The sequence below is a fragment of the Pan troglodytes genome, chromosome 1 (assembly GCF_028858775.2).
Source record: "Pan troglodytes isolate AG18354 chromosome 1, NHGRI_mPanTro3-v2.0_pri, whole genome shotgun sequence".
NCBI lineage: Eukaryota > Metazoa > Chordata > Mammalia > Primates > Hominidae > Pan > Pan troglodytes.
The window spans coordinates 24985072-25005284 of record NC_072398.2 but is presented as its reverse complement, the minus strand read 5'-3'; the positions used below and the strand labels follow the sequence as shown (position 1 = coordinate 25005284).

The window sequence follows — 20213 nt, the reverse complement described above, 5'->3', positions numbered from 1 at the left end:
AGCTTGGTATAAAGGCCCTTCAATGTCTGGCTATAACCTTCTTTTCCAATCCCAGTTCCCATCAATGCCCTCTGCTTCAAGGTTCACATCTAATACCACCTCTGCTGGAAAATCAAAACCAAGTACAAGAAAAGTTACGAGGTATGTAAAAAGCCCATAGGAAATACTTAAGTATAACTCCCTTATTTTAGGGAGAAAGTAATACACAATAGGAAAGATTTAAAAATTGAGGTAGAGATAAATTTTAAAAACCTTTTAAAACAAATGTTACCCTCATTTCTTCTTTGTTGGAATATATCATAGAATGGCATTTTTACTTTTCATAGAGAGGGACAAAAAAATAAATTCAAAGTGTCTTAAATTTGGATAATAAGTTTCTTAAATGCAGAAGGAAGATACAGCACTTGAGTGACTTCTATCTCCAGAAGTATTTTTATTTATTAATATGGAACTCATCTCAGCCACATGACAACTGGACAAAAAGTAGATCAGGAGTCAGACAACTCAGATTGAAATCTTTGCTCTACTGCTTCTAGCTGTGGGAAAATTCAGGCTCAGAGGTTAACAGACTTAATTGAGAAAGCATTTATACACCCAAAGTGGCAGAGCAGAGCAAAGCTCAGCCTCCTCACTCCTACAGCACTGATTTTAAATACCAAAATACCACAATTGCTGAAAGATCTGAGAACATTTTACCCCGTAATTTGCATGACCATTACTTTTTCTAATCTAAAATAATGGTTCATGCTCAATAACTTACCATGTTTAGTAATTCGGGGCCCTTGACAGATATAAAATTTAGTCCGGACTCATTTGCAACAGCCTAGCAAGAGGAAACAAAAAGACACAAATAAGACCAATACACAGTAATAATAACAATAATAATGATGATGATGTGTGACAATGAAAGGACTCTGTGTGCGTGTGTGTGTGTGTGTGTGTGTGATTTAGATGGAGTCTTGCTCTGTCGCCCAGGATGAAGTGCAGTGGCGTGATCTCGGCTCACTGCAAACTCTGCCTCCCGGGTTGACGCCATTCTCCTGCCTCAGCCTCCCAAGTAGCTGGGACTACAGGCGCCCGCCACCACGCCCGGCTAATTTTTTATATTTTTAGTGGAGATGGGGTTTCACCATGTTAGCCAGGATGGTCTCAATCTCCTGACCTCGTGATCAGCCTGCCTCGGCCTGCCAAAGTGCTAGGATTACAGGCGTGAGCTACTGCGCCTAGCCCTTTTTGTGGTCTTAATTCTGTGTCTCCCTTTCTATATTGTTACCTCTTTCTTATTAAAAGGAAAAAAGGGTTGGGTGCGGTGACTCGCCTGTAATCCTAGCACTTTGGGAGGCCGAGGCGGGTGGATCACCTGAGGTCAGGAGTTCGAGACCAGCCTGACCAATATGGTGAAACCCCATCTCTACTAAAAACACAAAAATTAGTCAGGCATGGTGGCATGCGCCTATAGTCTCAGCTACTCGAGAGGCTGAGACAGGAGAATTGCTCGCACCCGGGAGGCAGAGGTTGCAGTGAGCCAAGATTGTGCCATAGCACTCCAGCCTGGGCGACAGAGCGAGACTCTGTCTCAGAAAAAAAAAAAGGAAAAAAGACAAATGGGAAAATGGGAATGGATAAAGGGAAAATCAAAGGAAATAAACGTTAACGTGTTAACGTACAACTTTTTAAAAAAAAATTTCACTTTAATTTTTTTTTTTTTTTTTTGAGACAGAATCTTACTGTCGCCCAGGCTGCAGTGCAGTGATGAGATCACCGCTCACTGCAGTCTTGACTTCCCAGGTTCAGGCAATCCTCTCACCTCAGCCTTCCGAGGAGCTGGGATTACAGGAGTATGCCACCACACTCAGCTAATTTTTGTATTTTTTTGGTAGAGGCAGGGTTTTGCCACATTGCCCAGGCTGAAACCTACGACTTTCTAAGAATTACTAAGGCTATAAATCAAATGGAAATGACACAAAATATTTATGTGAACATTTGTTTACATAAACATGCTTATGTAAATATAAATACATTTATAGCCCTAGTTTGGAATTCCAGTGAAATGCTAGTCTCTGTATTCAAGAAATACCTCATGGGATGAAAGCATTCATTGATTGACAAATGAAAATTTAACATCAGTTATCAGTCTTTACGAGGAGTCAGTGTTGAGAAACTCATAGTTGTATGTGTAGAAGAGTCTAAGAATTACAATCTGAATGCAGAGGTGAAACCTGAATAAAATCAATCAGAACTTCAAAATGATCATGGAAGAGAGTTCTTTCCTATTCTTAGAACCTGGTATCTGAGCTCCCCATCTATGTTCCACTTACTCCTCAGCAACATCACTTGGATTGCACAAGCATTTCAAATCTACCACTTCCAAAACTGGACTCCCAATTCTTATTCTTCCAAACCTCTCCAACTCCAGTAACTGCATGCCCTGACTTTATGCTAGTTACATACTTAGTATGTGCAGGTGCCAAGAAAAATTGTATTATTTTGTTATCCTGAGTAAACAAAACAATCAAGATCAGCCAAATACCTAATTTTATATGTATCTCTAGGTTTCTAGGTTCTGACCTATAATTTGTTCCATGAGTTTATCCTAGGCCACACTTTGCCTCTGCCATTCAAGGACATTTCCTATTTCTGGATTCTTGGGCACATAGTCTTGCACCCCTTGGAGAACCTGATGAAAGGTGTTGTGAACACTCTTCCCCAGAAACAATACATATACACAATACATTGCCTGGGCTCATAGATTCAGTGAAGCTGTGAAGTCCATTCATGGAGTCCTAGGTAAGAGTCCCTGCTCCCAAAGGTCAGATGTAAGAAATCTGACTAAGGCCGGGCACGGTGGCTCATGCCTGTAATCCCAGCACTTTGGGAGGCTGACACGGGGGGATCACGAGGTCAGGAGATCGAGACCATCCTGGCTAATGCGGCGAAACCCCGTCTCTACTAAAAATACAAAAAATTAGCTGGGCATGGTGGCAGGCACCTGTAGTCCCAGCTACTCAGGAGGCTGAGGCAGGAGAATGGCGTGAACCCAGGAGGCGGAGCTTGCAGTGAGCCAAGGTTGTGCCACTGCACTCCAGCCTGGGTGACAGAGCAAGACTCCATCTCAAAAAAAAAAAAAAAGAAAGAAAGAAAGAAAGAAATCTGACTAAACAGAGTGGTCCTCAATTGTTGGCAGTTCAGTAGTGGGGAGAAGAAGAGGAGAAATGTAGATCTATGATGTTTTAGTACTATATATGCTTTTCAAGTTATCCAAGCTACCTCCTCTCTGCTGTGAACAGGACTACTCAAAGGCAGATGTAACTAATTAAATAATAAACACTATAGGACACACATGAAAGGGAACTGCATTGACCTGGAGAATTCACACACCAGCATGCAGAACCTTCTTTCTGGCTATATTTTTCCAAAACTATTGTGAAAAAATTGTAGATCAATGACTGTGTTGTTCTCTTCTACCTCCATACCCAGCTCTCTGAAAGCAATGCCTTTTAAGAGTACTGAAAGCATTAAGCAAGGAAAATTAGTATAAATAAAAGTAAGTTTTACACACAGCACTATGGATATTTGATATTTACTGAGGAGCTATAATTTGGTTGCTGTTGTACTTATTAAAAATGTTATTATTTCAATTTCTTACAATTCAAAATATTTTTAAAAGTTGATAAGGGTTAGTTATGGATGTAATATTATACAGACACTAAAAATGATGGATAACATACTTTACACATAGGGAAGACAGTTCTAATAAGCATAATTCCAATGGGGAAAAAAAGCACAAAAAGACAGAAATTTGCCCACATAAAAATCAAACCAAAAAAGCTCAAGGTGTCAAACATGGTTACAGTCAAGATAAACTAATCAACATTTATAAATAACAAATCTTAATATATGAAGTGATATAAATAAGAAAGAAAATCACATGTATGCCATTAGAAAAATAGGAAAGGATATGAATAGACAATTCACAAAGAAATATAGCCAATAAACATACTTAAATAAAAAAAACTAGTTTTTTTTTTTTTGAGACAGAGTCTTACTCTGTTGCCTAAGCTGGCATGCAGTGGCGTGATCTTGGCTTACTGCAGTCTCTGCCTCTTTGGGTCAAGTGACTCTTGTGCCTCAGCCTCCCGAGTAGCTGGGATTACAGGCATGCACCACTGCATCTGGCTAATTTTTGTAATTTACTTTAGTAGAGACAGGGTTTTACCATGTTGCCCAAGCTGGTCTTGAAATCATGGCCTCAAGTGATCCACCCGCCTCGGCCTCCCAAAGTGCTGGGGTTACAGGCATGAGCTACCATGCCTGGCCAAAAAAACACTAGTAATTTTTAAAATGCAAATTAAACTGTAAGACAGCATTTTTACCTATTAAATTGTCCACTATTAAGAGCAACGTTCATGGCCATCACTAGTTTAAGGTGTGGGAAAATTGATTCTCATACCCTATTGATAAAAAGGTAAAAACTGGTGAAAACCTTTAGGAAGGCACTTTAATAATATGGCTCAAAAGCCTTAAAAACATACATTCCTTTGACTGGAAAATTATTTAGAAATGCATTCTAATATAATTATTAGTCAAGGTACAAAAATATAAGTGCAAGGCCATTTAAAGTAGTGTTGTTTCAATATGGGATCATTTCCATAAATTATAGAACATCTATCTTTACGGTAGAATATTATGCAGGCATTAAAAATATTGATGTGTATCAATATATACTGACGTGAAGATGTTCAGGAAATATAGCTAAGTGAGAAAAACATGTTTAAAAAAGCTTATATTTGTGGCTGGGCGTGGTGGCTCACGCCTGTAATCCCAGCACTTTGGGAGGCCGAGACGGGCAGATCACGAGGTCAGGAGTTCGAGACTAGCCTAACCAACATGGTGAAACCCCATCTCTACTAAAAATACAAAAATTAGCCGGGCGTGGTGGCGTATGCCTGTAACCCCAGCTACTCGGGAGGCTGAGGCAAGAGAATTGATTGAACTCGGGAGGCGGAAGTTGCAGTGAGCCAAGATCATGCCACTGTACTCCAGCCTGGGTGACAGAATGAGACTCTGTCTCAAAAATAAAAAAATAAAAAAATAAAGCTTATATTTGTAAACATGCATGTAAAAACGTAAAAGTTAGATATTACTTTGATATGTATGCACAGAAAAATATCTGAAGGATTGACAATGAAATGAAATAATAGTAGTAGCTGGCAGTGAGAGAATTACACACAATGCTTTTCCTTTTTGCTTATTTTTATTTTCTATTATGAAAAAACAATTTTAGAAAATAATTACAAGAAATATAGAGGAAAATATTTAAGTTATAAATAATAACAATACCAAAGCAGGAAACTAAGTCAAGTAAAAACTAAAACTATGGAATAATACTCACTAAAAAGCTAAAATATAATACACAGAAAATATAATAATTGCATGTTAAAATTGATAGGATTATGGTTGATATAAACATTTTTCAATCATGTGCCTTTGTAATTTAAAAAAGTAGGAAACTTTAATGAAGAAAGTTGTCAGCTTTGCTAAAATAAACTTCTGATAAAAATTATGCATAAGACTTACCTCACTGTAATATTTAAAGTTAAATTCATATTATCCTATCTGATACTAAGAAATAAATTACATGCAATTGAACTTATATGATACCTTCGCCAGCAGAGTCTTCCCACAGCCAGGAGGACCAGCAAGGAGGACCCCAGCTGGAGTCACCAATCCAAGAGCTTTGAACTGGTCTGGGTTGCGTACTGGTGCCTGGAAAGAATGATACCAACGGCGATCCATTACATGTCCATTTTCTACTGCAGGTTCAAATTATTTCCAGATACATATTTTATGGTTTTTTTTTTTTTTTTTTTGAGTCTCCCTCTGTCACCCAGCTAGAGTGCAGTGGTGCTATCTTGGCTCACCGCTAACTTCTGCCTCCTGGGTTCAAGCAATCCTCCCACCTTAGCCTCGTGAGTAGCCTCACCGCAACTTCTGCCTCCTGGGTTCAAGCAATCCTCCCACCTTAGCCTCGTGAGTAGCCTCACCGCAACTTCTGCCTCCTGGGTTCAAGCAATCCTCCCACCTTAGCCTCGTGAGTAGCTGGGACTACAGGCACATGCCACCACGTCTGGCTAATTTTTGTATTTTTAGTAGAGTCGGGGTTTCACCATGTTGGCCAGGCTGGTCTTGAACTCCTGACCTCAGGTGATCCACCTGCCTCAGCCTCCCAAAGTGCTGGGATTACAGGCACGAGCCACTGCGCCCAGCTTCTCAGGCTTATTTTCAACATGACTGTGAGGCCTGAAGATACGAACAGTACCTGGTTTACCTGTTCATGCTCTGTGGTGATAAAGAGAAAAGTCCCTGCAATTGAGGAATTTATACTTGAACATAATGTCTAAGAACATTTTAGACATAATGATATAATATTTCAACAAATATGTTTTAGAAAACCATTTAAATTTCTAGGTTATAAAATGTTTAGACAATGGTCTCCTCTAAGAAATCAGATGCAGCAGTAACTTTTGCATAGTTAGAAGCCAGAGATACCTGTTGACTATAATCCCAGTGTATTTTCTCTTTCAGTAGTACATACCTCTAAATCAATCATATTTCCATTAATGAACCATGGAATGATGAGTAGAAAAGTAAAGTAAATAAAAATTAATCCAAAGTTTTATGTGCATTAAAATTGCCTTGATCCATAAGATCAAGTTCAGAAAGTCTTTGTCAAACAATTTGGTCTTAACTGAAACCTATAGTTTTTTGTGGTTTAAACTCACTGCTACAGAAATGAAGCACAACCAAAAGGATCAGCATAAAATAGGTCTCAATGGAATATTATTCAGCCACAAAAATGAATGAAATCCTGTCATTTGCAGCAACATGGATGGAACTAGATAGAGGTCATTATGTTAGTGAAATAAACTAGGCACAGAAAGGCAAATATTGCACATTCTCACTCATAGTGGGAGCTAATAAAGTGGATCTCATGGAGACAGAGAGCAAATTGATGGTTACCAGAGGCTGGGAAGGGAAGGTGGAGATGAGTATAATGAAGAGAAGTTGGTTAACAGGTAAAAAAAATAGTTAGATAGGAGTAATAAGTTCTGGTATTTGATAGCACGGTAGGGAAATTATATTTCAAAACAGCTAGAAGAAAAAAGTATATTTCAAAACAGCTAGAAGAAAAAAAGTATAATGTTCCCAACACAAAGAAAACATAAACATTAGAGGTGATGAATATCCCAATTACCCTGACTTCATCAATACACATTTAATATATGTATCAAAATATCACATGTATCCCAAAAATATTTACAACTATGATACATCAATTTAAAAAAATAAACAAATCGGATCTCAAACAAAAGAAAAACCACTGTTGGGGGCTTAGCACTTGAAAGAAGTGCTACATTCAAGTCAAGTTAGACACAGTGATTATAGTCAAGTCAGTTTAGCCACAGAACCTAGTACACATGCATGGAGCTTTATCTCTGGTCTTTAATCCATGACATGCCAATAATATTTGGCAGCTGGTGTACCTACCAATATTGCCATGGTGAGCTCCTCTCTAATGTCTTCCAGGGCACCAATATCTGCCCATGTCACATTAGGGACAGTGACAAAGCCTTCCCTTTTGGCAGAGGGTTGGACTGAGGATAGAGCAACAATGAAATCATTCAGTTCAATGCACAGTCCTTGCATCTGCTCCTCTGAGAGGGGATCTTGGTCTCTTAGCAACCCCAGCAGCCTTTGTAATTCATCCTTGAAGGGAACAATTGAGGGGAAAAAAATAAAGAAACACCACAACAGCTATTGAAAAGTTACATTTTCTACTTGTAAAAATTATTACTGTAATATTTCCGTAAGCTATCCTGAACGTCTATGTATTTTAATAATTTTCTCTCTGACATGAGACAAGTTCATTTTATTCTAAAGGATCAGATGCTCTGGTCAAGTAAAGATATACCAATTATAATTATAATTAAACATATAAGAATGAACTTCTATATACTAGGGCTAGGTATAGCAAATATAAGCGTTGGCAAATATTCATTTCAGCAACCATAATATTTCCCATGTTTCATTTATAAATATTCAAGCAACAGTTGAATCCTGATGAAATTAAAACACTTATGCTGGAGGTAGTATAATTCATTAATATGGTTCCTCGATGGTTTATCAACTAAGTAGAGGGAAGGCAATTTTCCTATTACTATCAAATCTTAAACTTAAAAGGCAGATTTCTTGCTTTGTGGAGAAGATGAAAGGATAAGTCTAAAAAACAGGTAACCAATTAATTCAATTTATAAAATATTAATTTATATGCAATATTATAAAAGGAATGAGTTTGTTATTTTTTACAGAATTAATTGCAGTTTCAAATGTCTAAGAAAAAAACAAATTATCTGAGAACAAAAGATCTGGATTGAAGCCCCTGCTCTATAAAGTAGAGGCTGTATGGGCTTGAGGAAATCACAACCACTTAAGCTTAGTGCCTTTGATTATAAAATGGGGAAAATGACATTTATATAAGGTTACAGGGATCAAATTATATAACATACAGAAGCCATCTGTGCAAGCTATAAAATGCTATATGAAATGATATATATATTGAATTTTCATGACTCATAAAACTAAAAAATTTAATACCGATCTTGGACTGATAACTGTCCCCTATTATTCACATGACTGTCCTCCAGAGCTGTTTGCAGCTACCGACATGGATATAGCTGTGTCAACAGACCACTGTAATCTACCTAACCAAAAGTTAACCAGGAGATATAATTAAATGCCAATGCTGAAATAGGGGTTGACAACCTTTTTCTGTAAAGGTTTAGACTGTAAACATCGTAGGCTTTGTGGGCCACGGTCTCTGCTGCAGACTCCTGTGTGAATTCTGCCGTGAAGAACGAAAGCAGAAACAGACAACATGTATACAAATGAACATTGCTGTGTTCCAATATAACTTTAATTTACAAAAACACATGGTGGGTGGGTAGGCCAGTCTGCCAACCCCATTCCAGAATTTCATAATCATTATTGTAAAATGAATTTATTCAGAATAAACTAAACATAAAACAACTCATATTTTTGAAATGATAAACATCGTGGGTATAAATGATAAGTATTCTATAGATTAAATGCCAATAAAACAGAAAGTAATGAACCTCAATTGTATTGACCGTTGCTTCAATGTAAGATAACACAAAGAACATTAAAAGGACAATTTAAGGTGCCTTTAGAGAAAGCACCTGTGTTTCAGAAGTGGGCTCAGTTCCCAGCCTTTCCTCCTGGACTCCTTTAGATGGCAAATCTTCCATTTCAGGATTTTTCTTCTGCTGTTCCTGTAGCTTCATTAAGACTCTATTGACTGCACACATTGCTGCCTCTCGGCATAGTGCCATGAGATCAGCACCAACAAAGCCTGGAGTTAGGTGTGCTAAGTGACAGAAATCAAAAGCTTGAGGAAGCCTCAGTTTTCTGCACAATGTTTGAAGTATTCTGTAGAAAAGACAGGGGAAAAAATTTCTGATTCCTGATCTAATAGTAAAAACAAGTCACCAACTATATTTATTTGAAGTCCTTCACGTCTGCCAAAGGTATCAAAATGGATACTATATAAGATCAAATAGTTCAGTCACTCAACAAACGCTGTCATTATTACATGTTCCATCTTATTCCAGAAAGGATTATGGTAAATATCTGCTTTGTTAGGAACCGTGCTAAGTGCTGTGACGAATACATAGAATTTTTAAAAAATATTTTGCCTTTAAGAATTTACAACATTACAGGGGAAATAAGATAAATAACTTATGGGGGTACTTTTAGAGTAGATTACATGGATATCTACCAGAAATAAAAGCCCCCACATACACACAAACCATTAATTATCTTCATCATTGAAAATTATCTTGCCATATACTTCCCATTTCATATTAGGACAGTTACAACTCCAACTTTATCTTTACCTATTGTTCATCCCCTGTACTACATGTGTGGAAAATTTTGTTCAACCTAACTGGCAACATGGTATCTATAAACATCTGGACTTCTAGATAATTGTTATTAAAGGAATATCTTGAACAATTTCTGATAAGACCTACTGAATAAAAACTTAAAAGCAGTAAAGATATTCAAGATGAGGCCAAGTGCGGTGGCTCACACCTGCAATCCCAGCACTCTGGGAGGCTGAGGCAGGCAAATCACCTGAGGTCAAGAGTTTGAGATTAGCCTGGCCAACATGGCAAAATCCTGTCTCTACTAAACATACAAAAATTAGCTGGGCATGGCCGGGCACAGTGGCTCATACCTTGTAATCCCAGCACTTTGGGAGGCCGAGGCAGGCGGATCATGAGGTCAGGAGATCAAGACCATCCTGGCTAACACGGTGAAACCCCGTCTCTACTAAAAATACAAAAAATTAGCTGGGCGTGGTGGCGGGCACCTGTAGTCCCAGCTACTCGGGAGGCTGAGGAAGGAGAATGGCATGAACCTGGGAGGCGGAGCTTGCAGTGAGCTGAGATCAGGCCATTGCACTCCAGCCTGGGCAACAGAGCGAGACTCTGTCTCAAAAAAAAAAAAAAAAAAAAAAAATTAGCTGGGCATGGGGGCGGGTACCTGTAATCCTAGCTACACGGGAGCCTGAGGAAGGAGAATTGCTTGAACCGGGAGGCAGAGGTTGCAGTGAGCCAAGATTGTGTCACTGCACTTCAGCCTGGACGACAGAGCAAGACTCTATCTCGAATAATTTAAAAAAATGATATTCAGGATGAAAGGTCTGAAGCCAAACTGCAAGAGTCTGAATCCCAGCTCTGTTAACCTTTGTTATCTGGGCCAGTTACTTAATCTTTGTGCTTCAGTTTGTTCATTTATTCAATCTATATTATAGTAGCACTTATTCAGAGGGCTGTTGCTACAAATGAATACATGCAAAGCACATAAAACAATGGCTGATCTACAGTTAGTGCCCAATGAATGTTAATTCTTTTTTTTTCTGAGACGGAGTTTTGCTCTTGTTGCCCTGGCTGGAGTGCAATGGCACGATCTCGGCTCACCGCAACCTCCGCCTCCCAGGTTCAAGCGATTCTCTTGCCTCAGCCTCCCAAGTAGCTGGGATTATAGGCATGCGCCAATGAATGTTAATTCTTATTTACATATTTTGATATTATAAACTAACTTGGACAAGGAAATATATTTTAAAATTAATAACTTTGTAAAGAAGACTAATATTTTCAAATGTCAAGCTAATAAAGAATAAATTATAGAAAAATCATTTGGGATCATATAAGTGAGCAGAATAGAAGCAGATAAACATTACTGACAAATTTTTTAAAATTTCACTGGGATACTCTGAATAATGGGAATCAAGAAAACTTTCCACTAAAGAACTATTTCCAAAAGATACAGATCCAATTTGCTACTATGCACAAGAATACAAAACACTCTTCGACTTACCATGAGTTTACATTCCTGATAAACCCATCTTAAGTCAAAAACATCATGATAAACCCTTTGTAAAGTTGAAAAACTATAAGCCAAAGCATTGTCAGTTGGGGACTATCTGTACTATGAACATTTTGGATGTTGTGAAAATGGCTAACAGAAAATAATATCGCCCTTTTCATAGTTGTACTCTATCCCTAAAAAAAGTAGGTATTTTTGGTCATCATACTGTAGAAACTCCAAAAGAAGGGAAAGCTACCACTGTTCTAGCTCCAGCTACTGCAGCCACGTGAGACCGCAAGGCAGAACCATCTAGCTGAGGCCTTTCTAAATTCTTGATCCACAGAAACTGTGAGACACAATAAAATGAGTATTGCTGTAAGACACTAAATTTTGGTGTGGTCTGTTTTACACCAATAGAAACTGGAACAATTTATACAGGTTTCCTTTTATGTATGCTGAAACTTTTCCATAATTTGATGCTTTTGAAGTACAGGATGATATCCGGAGGATCACTTGAGGGCAGGAGTTCAAGATGAGCCTGGGCAACATAGTGAGACCTTTTCTCTATATAAAAAATAGTAATAATAAAAGAGACAGCTATCAATAGCTACCTTATTTAAAAAATTCTCTATCTCAGATATTGTGCTAGGTTATGTTAATTCAATACTCACAGGAAGCCTTTGTAGTATTATGATCACTTTACAGATAAAGTTATTACTATTATTATTACTGCATTATAGGTAAATAAACTAAAGCTTGGAAATGTTAAAAACACTGGACAAGGACCAAGGATAACAGGAGGCAGAGGTGGAATAATTTTCCTTCACTGGCTCAAAGTTTGGGCATCTATTCATTGCCTCTGCAACCCAGTCCCGCCTAGGTCTGGCCTTTCTCCTCCTTACTTACACTTACTCATACCCTGGACCTCGTCATCACCTGGACCTAGCCCCTATCTGAGATCACAATCTCACATGCGGCACTCTGCCCAGTTTCACATGTCTGAGCTTATATGTGCAATTACTCCCACACTGTTCCTGGACCTCACCAGGATCTTCAGTGTACCCCTTCCTCATTAAATACCTTTTTTTTTTTGAGACAGGGTTTTGCTGTGTCACCCAGGCTGGATGGAGTACAGTGGCATGACATCGGCTCACTACAACCTCCACTTCCCAGGTTCAAGCGATTCCCCTGCCTCAGTTTCCTAAGTAGCTGGGATTACAGGCGTGCACCATCATGCCCGGCTAATTTTTTTGTGTATTTTTAGTAGAGATGGGGTTTCACCATGTTGGCTAGGCTGGTCTTGAACTCCTAACCTCAAGTGATCCACCCGCCTCGGCCTCCCAAAGTGCTAGGATTACAGGTGTGAGCCACCACACCCGACCTAATATTTCAGAACAATTTTTTTTTTTTTTGAGACGGAGTCTTGCTCTGTCGCCCAGGCTGGAGTGCAGTGGCACCATCTCAGCTCACTGCAAGCTCCGCCTCCCGGGTTCACGCCATTCTCCTGCCTCAGCCTCTCAAGTAGCTGGGACTACAGGAGCCCGCCACCACGCCTGGCTAATTTTTTGTATTTTTAGTAGTAACGGGGTTTCACCATGTTAGCCAGGATGGTCTCAATCTCCTGACCTCGTGATCTGCCCGCCTCGGCCTCCCAAAGTGCTGGGATTACAGGCGTGAGCCACCGCGCCTGGCCCAGAACATTTCTTAACTAGATTTCCACTCTACCACCTCAACAGTGCTTCCTGAGATAGTCTCGCTTATGAAGTTATATTTCTGGTTATTGGTGGATATTTATTTGCTCTATGGACATTACTCATTTGCTCAATTACCAGGAAAGGCTGGTACTGCAGCAAACAGCTTTCAACTGTCTGGCTGCCATTTCATTACTGGTAACAGGACCTGTGGTCTCAGACAGGTTAGTGCAATAGGTTAAAGTATGGTACTGAGATTTAACCTATAAGTGGACCAGATGGCTGCTGTATGCCATAGCTCCAGACATTGCCACTAACCTGGTCAGCCAACTGAAGAATGCAAGCCATTGTTAATAAGACCAGACAAATGAGTATGGATACATAAGTCCATTACTACTTCTGAAAAAACAACCTGAAACAATTATCCTACTGATGAGTAAATTGTTTTCTTCCTCTTTTTTTACAGAGGTGGGGCCTCCCTCTGTCACCCAGGTTGGAGCACAGTGACACAATCATAACTTACTGCAGCCTTGAACTCCTGGGCTCAAGCAATCCTCCTGTGCTTCAGCCTCCTGAGTAGCTAGGACTACAGGTGTGTGCACAGCTGATTTTATTTTTTGTAGAGACAGGGTCACACTATGTTGCCCAGGCTCAAACTCCTGGTCTCAAGTGATCCTCCTGCCTCGGCCTCCCAAAGTGTTGGGATTACAGGCATGAGCCACTGCACCCAGGCATAAATGATTTTCTTAATGTGGGCTTCTCCTTTTCCAAATCAATTTAATTGGTACAAAAAGAAAGAGAGAGAAAGAAAAGGCTACTTGGTATTTCTCACCTCTTACTTTCAAACCATTCAGTTAAGATGACTTAGTGGCATACAAACTTCATTCTATAAGAATATACCTTTCCCTGGATGCTTCATCTGGGATACCTAGGCATATTTCTCGGTCGAACCTTCCCGCACGTCTCAAAGCAGGGTCTAACGAGTCTGGTCGATTAGTAGCTCCAATAACTAGGACCCGGGCTGTAGCAGCCACATTATTCAGATCTAGTAAGAGACACAGAAAGAGTAGTGAACAAAGCACTTGACATTGAGGGCAATAATGGTTACAGAATCATTTCATGGTTAAAGATAAAGTATTACAGATTTTGATAGCAACATACATATAAAACCAACATTTATTAAATGTCAAATATGTAAAAGGTGTGAGGAGGATAAATAAAATACAAACTCTGTCCTCAGCAGTTCACAATCTATTGAGAAACATTGAGTGTGTAAATAAAAAAATGGCATCAGACAAATTTTGTGAAGTATAATAACAGATATAAACAAAGCACCATGGTAATAAGAGAAAAGACATCATGAATTCCAACTGAGGAATAAGGGAGGGTTCATGGAGGTGGTAACATTTCAGAAAAGGCTTGAAGGGTAAATACAATTTTAACAAGCAGATATATAGGCTAATGGAATTCTATGTAGAAGAAAGAGTATTAGTGAAAGCACAGAGGGTCAAGCATGCATGGCACATCCAGGCAAGGTGAGCAGGACAACAGGGAGGGTGGGGAGGATGCCAAAGTCTGTGTCTCAGAATAGACTGATAAAATTAATTCGAGCAGGGGAATACAAAATAGTCTTCAGCTGTTCTGGCTTAATCTAGGAATGTATTTCTAGGAATGGACAAAACTGAGGACTTAAATCTTATCCTTCCTAAGTATTACTTCTCTCAGCTGAATCAGGATTGAACAGCAGGGAGTCTGAGGTTATTTTCCCTCACAGGTAACAAGAAGGTAGTAAGATGCTAATTAAATCATGAGGAGTTTATACAGTGTGTTCTTTTTTTTTTTTTGAGACGGAGTCTCGCTCTGTCACCCAGGCTGAAGTGCAGTGGCACCATCTCAGCTCATGGCAAGCTCTGCCTCCCAGGTTCACGCCATTCTCCTGCCTCAGCCTCCCGAGTACCTGGGACTACAGGCGCCCGCCACCACGCCCGGCTAATTTTTTTATTTTTTAGTAGAGACAGAGTTTCACCGTGTTAACCAGGATGGTCTCAATCTCCTGACCTCCTGATCCACCTACCTCGGCCTCCCAAAGTGCTAAGATTACAGGCATGAGCCACTGCGCCCAGCCACAGTGTGTTCTTTAGCTAGCAGGAAGCCATGAAAGCATTTTCTCAGAATGCAGGCCTCAAAGACATGGCAAGAAAATTTTAGATAAAAATAAAACAGAATCCCAGCACTTCAGGAGGCTGAAGCAGAAAGACTGAGCCCAGGAGTTCGAGATCAGCCTGGGCAACATAGTGAGACCGTCTTTAAAAAAAAAAAAACACCCAGGCACAGTGGCTCACACCTGTAATCCCAGCACTTCAGGAGGCTGAGGCCAGTAGATCACCTGAGGTCAGGAGTTCGAGACCAGCCTGGCCAACATAGAAACACCCCGTCTCAAAAATCAGCCAGGTGTGGTGGCACGCACCTGTAATCCCAGCTACTCAGGAGGCTGAGGAGGTGAACAGGTTGAACCCAGGAGGCAGAGGTTGCAGCGAGTTGAGATCGTGCCACTGCACTCAAGCCTAGGCAACAGAGACTCTGTCTCAAAAAAAAAAAAAAAAAAAAAGCCAGGCATGGTGGTGCACACCTGTGGTCACAGCTATTTGGGAGGCTTAAATGGGAGGACCACTTGAGCCCAGGAGGTCAAGGCTGCAGTGAGCTGTGATTGTGCCACTGCATTCCAGCCTAGGTGACAGAGCAACACTCTATCTCATCAATCAATCAATCAGTCCATCAATCAGAAGAAGAAGCAACCTACAATCTGGTAATGCAAGGAACATAAAATATATACTTCAAATTTTCTTGTATACACAAAACAAGTGCTATTTCTTTTTATTTATTTTTAGAGGTAGCATCTCGCTATGTTGCCCAGGCTGGCCTCAAACTACTAGGCTCAAGCAATCCTCCTGCCTTAGCCTCCCAAAGTGTTAGGATTACAGGCATGAGCCACTGTGCCCAGTATGACTTTTTTTTTACACTATTTGATATTTACTATATGAATATTATTTTATATCTTCATGTGTTAATTACACTATTTTAAAAAATTTATTCTCTTAAAATGAATTTATTATTTTAAACTAACCATCCATGCAGGTTAGGAGTTGGGCTACAATTCTTCGTTCCATATCTTTTGAAGCCACTTCTCTTTTGGGGGTAATAGCATCAATTTCATCAATGAAAATGATACATGGTGCATTTAACTAGAAATAAAAATATCACAAAAAGACAATCATAAATGCATCCCCTATACTGAAGCACAATTAAGCATATACATTTAAAAAAAAATCTTAAAGGTCAAGGATCATTTGCCAAAAGAATAACCCTAAAGAAGGCAGTTCACATGTGTTACTTCTGATTTTTATCTGACTTAAGAGAACCAGGATGATTAGAAGTACACAGTAAGAGACTGCAGATAGGGTAACACATTTATAGTCTCTTCATCAATGCATGTTTTGTGATAAATCTACTGAAATTCTTTTGTAAATTAGATACATTTGCTATGCTATGAAACAGAAACAATGATTTTGGATAAGCATATGCACAGAAAAAAAAACTTAAGACAACAAGTTTATAAACTTTAAATTAGCAAACCCAAGCTTACTAGAAACGTTATGAGGGTTTCTACTAACGTAAGAATCTCCAAGCCTTTCTCTATAATTTGCTATAAGAGGAAATTTGAGAAGCACCAGAAGCTTTTTAAAAAATCTGTGGTAAAATATACATAAAATTTACCATTCTAACCACTTTGGGTATATAGTTTAGTGGCATTAAATATTTTCAGACTGTTGTGTAAACATCACCACTATCCACCTCCAGAACTTTCCCAGCATCCACACTGAAAAGTACCGGAAGCTTATTTTAAAGGCTACACTAAATAAGGAAGGATGGTAAAGTTCTAATACATCAGTGTAAAGATCACCTCCAGTTTTTTGTTTTTAAGAAATAAACTAGATATGGTTCAGAAAGAATAAGTTAAGATGTAAGGATCAGCTACCGAGAGTAGTCAAATTCATTAAGACAAAAAGTAGAATGGTGGTGATGGCCAGGAACTGGTAGGAGAGAGGAATGGGGAGTTACTGTCTGGGAACATGAAGACATTCTGGAAATGGATGGGGGTAATGATAACACAACAATATGAATGTACTTAGTGCCACAGAATTGTACACTTAAAAATGTTTAAAATGGCCTTTTCAGTTGGAACTGCCATCTTCCAGTAATTCACCACAATGATGAACACAAAGAGAAAGAGGAGAGGCACCTGAGAGATGTTCTCTAGGCCATTCAGAAAACATGGAGCTGTTCCTTTGGCTATATATATGCAAATCTATAAGAAATGTCATATTGTAGGCCAGGTGCCATGGCTCATGCCTGTAATCCCAGCATTTTGGGAGGCCAAGGCGGGTAGATCACCAGAGGTCAGAAGTTCAAGACCAGCCTGGCCAACATGGCAAAACGCTGTCTCTACTAAACATACAAAAACTAGCCGGGTGTGGTGGTGCATGTCTGTAATCCCAGCTACTCGGGAGGCTGAGGCAGGAGAATTATTTGAGCCTGGAAGGCAGAGGTTGCAGTGAGCTGAGACACTCCAGCCTGGACAACAGAGAGAGACTCCATCTCAAAAAAAAAAAAAAAAAAAAAATTAGCTGGTGGGTAGTGCATGCCTGTAATCCCAGCTATTTGGGAGGCTGAGGCAAGAGAACTGCTTCAACCCGGGAGGCAGAGGTTGCAGTGAGCTGAGATTGTCCCACTGCACTCCAGCCTGGGCAACAGAACGAGACTCTGTCTCAAAAAAGAAAAGAAGAGAAGAGAAGAGAAGAGAAAAAGAAATGTGATACTGTAGACATCAAGGGAATGGGTACTGTTCAAAAAGGAATGTCCCACAGGTGTTACCACCGCAAAACTGGAAGAGTCTATAACGTTATCCAGCATGCTGCTGGCATTGTTGTAAAGAAACAAGTTAAGGGCAAGATTCTTGCCAAGAGAATCAATGTGTGCGAGAATCAACGTGCATATTGAGCACATTAAGCATTCTAGGAGCCGAGGTAGCTTTCTGAAACACATGGAGGAAAATGATCAGAAAAAGGAAACCAAAGGGAAAGCGTCAGCATGCTCCACCCAGAGAAGTGCACTCTGAGAACCAATAGGAAGGAGCCTGAGCTGCTGGAGCCTCTTCCCTGTGAATTCATGGCATAATAGGTGGTAATAAAGGACCTCTGGACTGTAAAAATGTTTGTCTTCATTGAGTAGAAGTGTAGTGTCCTCTTCCGCAAAGAAACATTTAAAGCAAATTTAAATTGTTGTCCTAATTCATTGTGTAATGTCTTTATTATACAAATTTAATGTATTTCTTGCTGAAAGATGTGAGGTGGCTTATTATGCAACAAATTACTCAGTTGGTTAGAAAACAGCCAGGTATTATTTATGAAATATCTGTACTGGTTTGAAGATAGTCCCTCTAAATCATCATGGAAGACATAAAATAATTTACAAAAACTTAAAAAAATGTTTAAAATGGTAAATTCTGTTATATATATTTTACCACAAAAAAGAGATAAGGATCAGTTAAAATGAAAAAAATTGAAGAAAATTAACTAGATTTACAATCTAAATCATTTTACTCAATCAGTTACTCAATGGTTAGGAGTGACAGTGATTATGCTAAGTAAGGCTGTCAGCGTCGCTTAAGGCATCTCAAAACCATGGGAACAACCACATCTTAAAGGGAAAGATATTTAGCTTATCGCTAGCTAGATCTCTTCCCTAATCATCCTTATGACAATGTTTGCAAAAGACGCCTATGACTGCTAGATATATTACCCAGTTACAAAGGAGTAAAATTACAGAGGCCAAAAGCACCAGAAAACAAGCACATCAGTACTTGTCAGTGACCTGGAAAGTTGAATGGGGGAAAAAAAAGAATAAATGATGGTCATCAGAATGTGGCCTAAAGAAAGCATAGTTTTCAACCAAGTATCACTTGATTGGATTTCACCTTTTTGTTTCCTGATCCACATGCTTTACTGGACTCATTCTCATTAGCGAAGAGGGGACCAGGAAAAGCGGGGTGCTAGGCCACATATTTACTGAGCATCTACTGTGAGATACTGTACTGGCTCAGTACTGGTTTAGTGAGAGGTTTAAACACAGAACTAACAACCTAAAGATGCCATTTGCCTCTTATCCTTATTCATCGTGTTTACCATACGCACAAAATTTACTACTTGTCTCTGGCTATGCATGCCAATTTAACAATGGAATCCACCGCGTTTTGGAAAACAGGTAGCACCTGAGAAAGTTCAGCTTTGCTCTGCACTCTGCCCTTTCCACCTTTTTTCTCTTTATCCTCCTAGTGTTGCCCACAGCTTTTTCAATGTCAGCCCGCACCATAACTAAGTAGATGGCCTACCCATTCTTGTTATTTAAAATGTTTTTTTTTCTCAATTACTGATTAAATATAATTTCTCTTCTAATTTCACACAGGCTTCTAACAGTTGTATTGGATATTCATCAGCTACTATATATTGTCAGTGCTAATAATGACATAAAATAAACTTTTCACCATTTTTTAGTTTTAAACACAGTGATATTTGTTCAAGTGTGAATAATCTTACAGCTAATATTTACAGGGCTTGTGCTGTGTGCAAGGCACCATATCGAAGGTTTTATAAGAATTCTCTCATTTAATACTCTCAATAGCCACATGAGATTTGGGTATTATTATTGCCCTAGTTTACTAGTAAGGAATGACAGAATTTATTCTGGTATTTTTATGGTTGCTTTTATAATAGCCTAAATAACAATTTTTACATTGCTTACAAGTTTTTTTTGGCCAAACTTAAGTTGAGGAAAGTAAAAGTGAGTGGAAAATATCATAAGGATAATATATTTTCAACATATGACTACAGGGTATGACGGCCCAGAATTTCTCACCAATTACATTTATGTTTGATTTCAAATGAAAAGGGTTATTTATCCAACAGCTGGTATCACTAAATCTACTTTAAATATTTAGCCATCATGCATAGCAAA

General features: G+C 39.1%; 1 protein-coding gene across 1 annotated transcript in view; it reads right to left on the bottom strand.

Moving 5' to 3' along the window:
- Positions 1-20213, bottom strand: part of NVL (nuclear VCP like) — a 102436-nt gene that overhangs the window by 52709 nt on the left and 29514 nt on the right. The window contains 6 exon segments of the mRNA XM_054659325.2: positions 761-823; positions 5662-5766; positions 7549-7767; positions 9258-9507; positions 14043-14187; positions 16267-16384. Coding sequence (XP_054515300.1) covers positions 761-823; positions 5662-5766; positions 7549-7767; positions 9258-9507; positions 14043-14187; positions 16267-16384 — 900 coding nt within the window.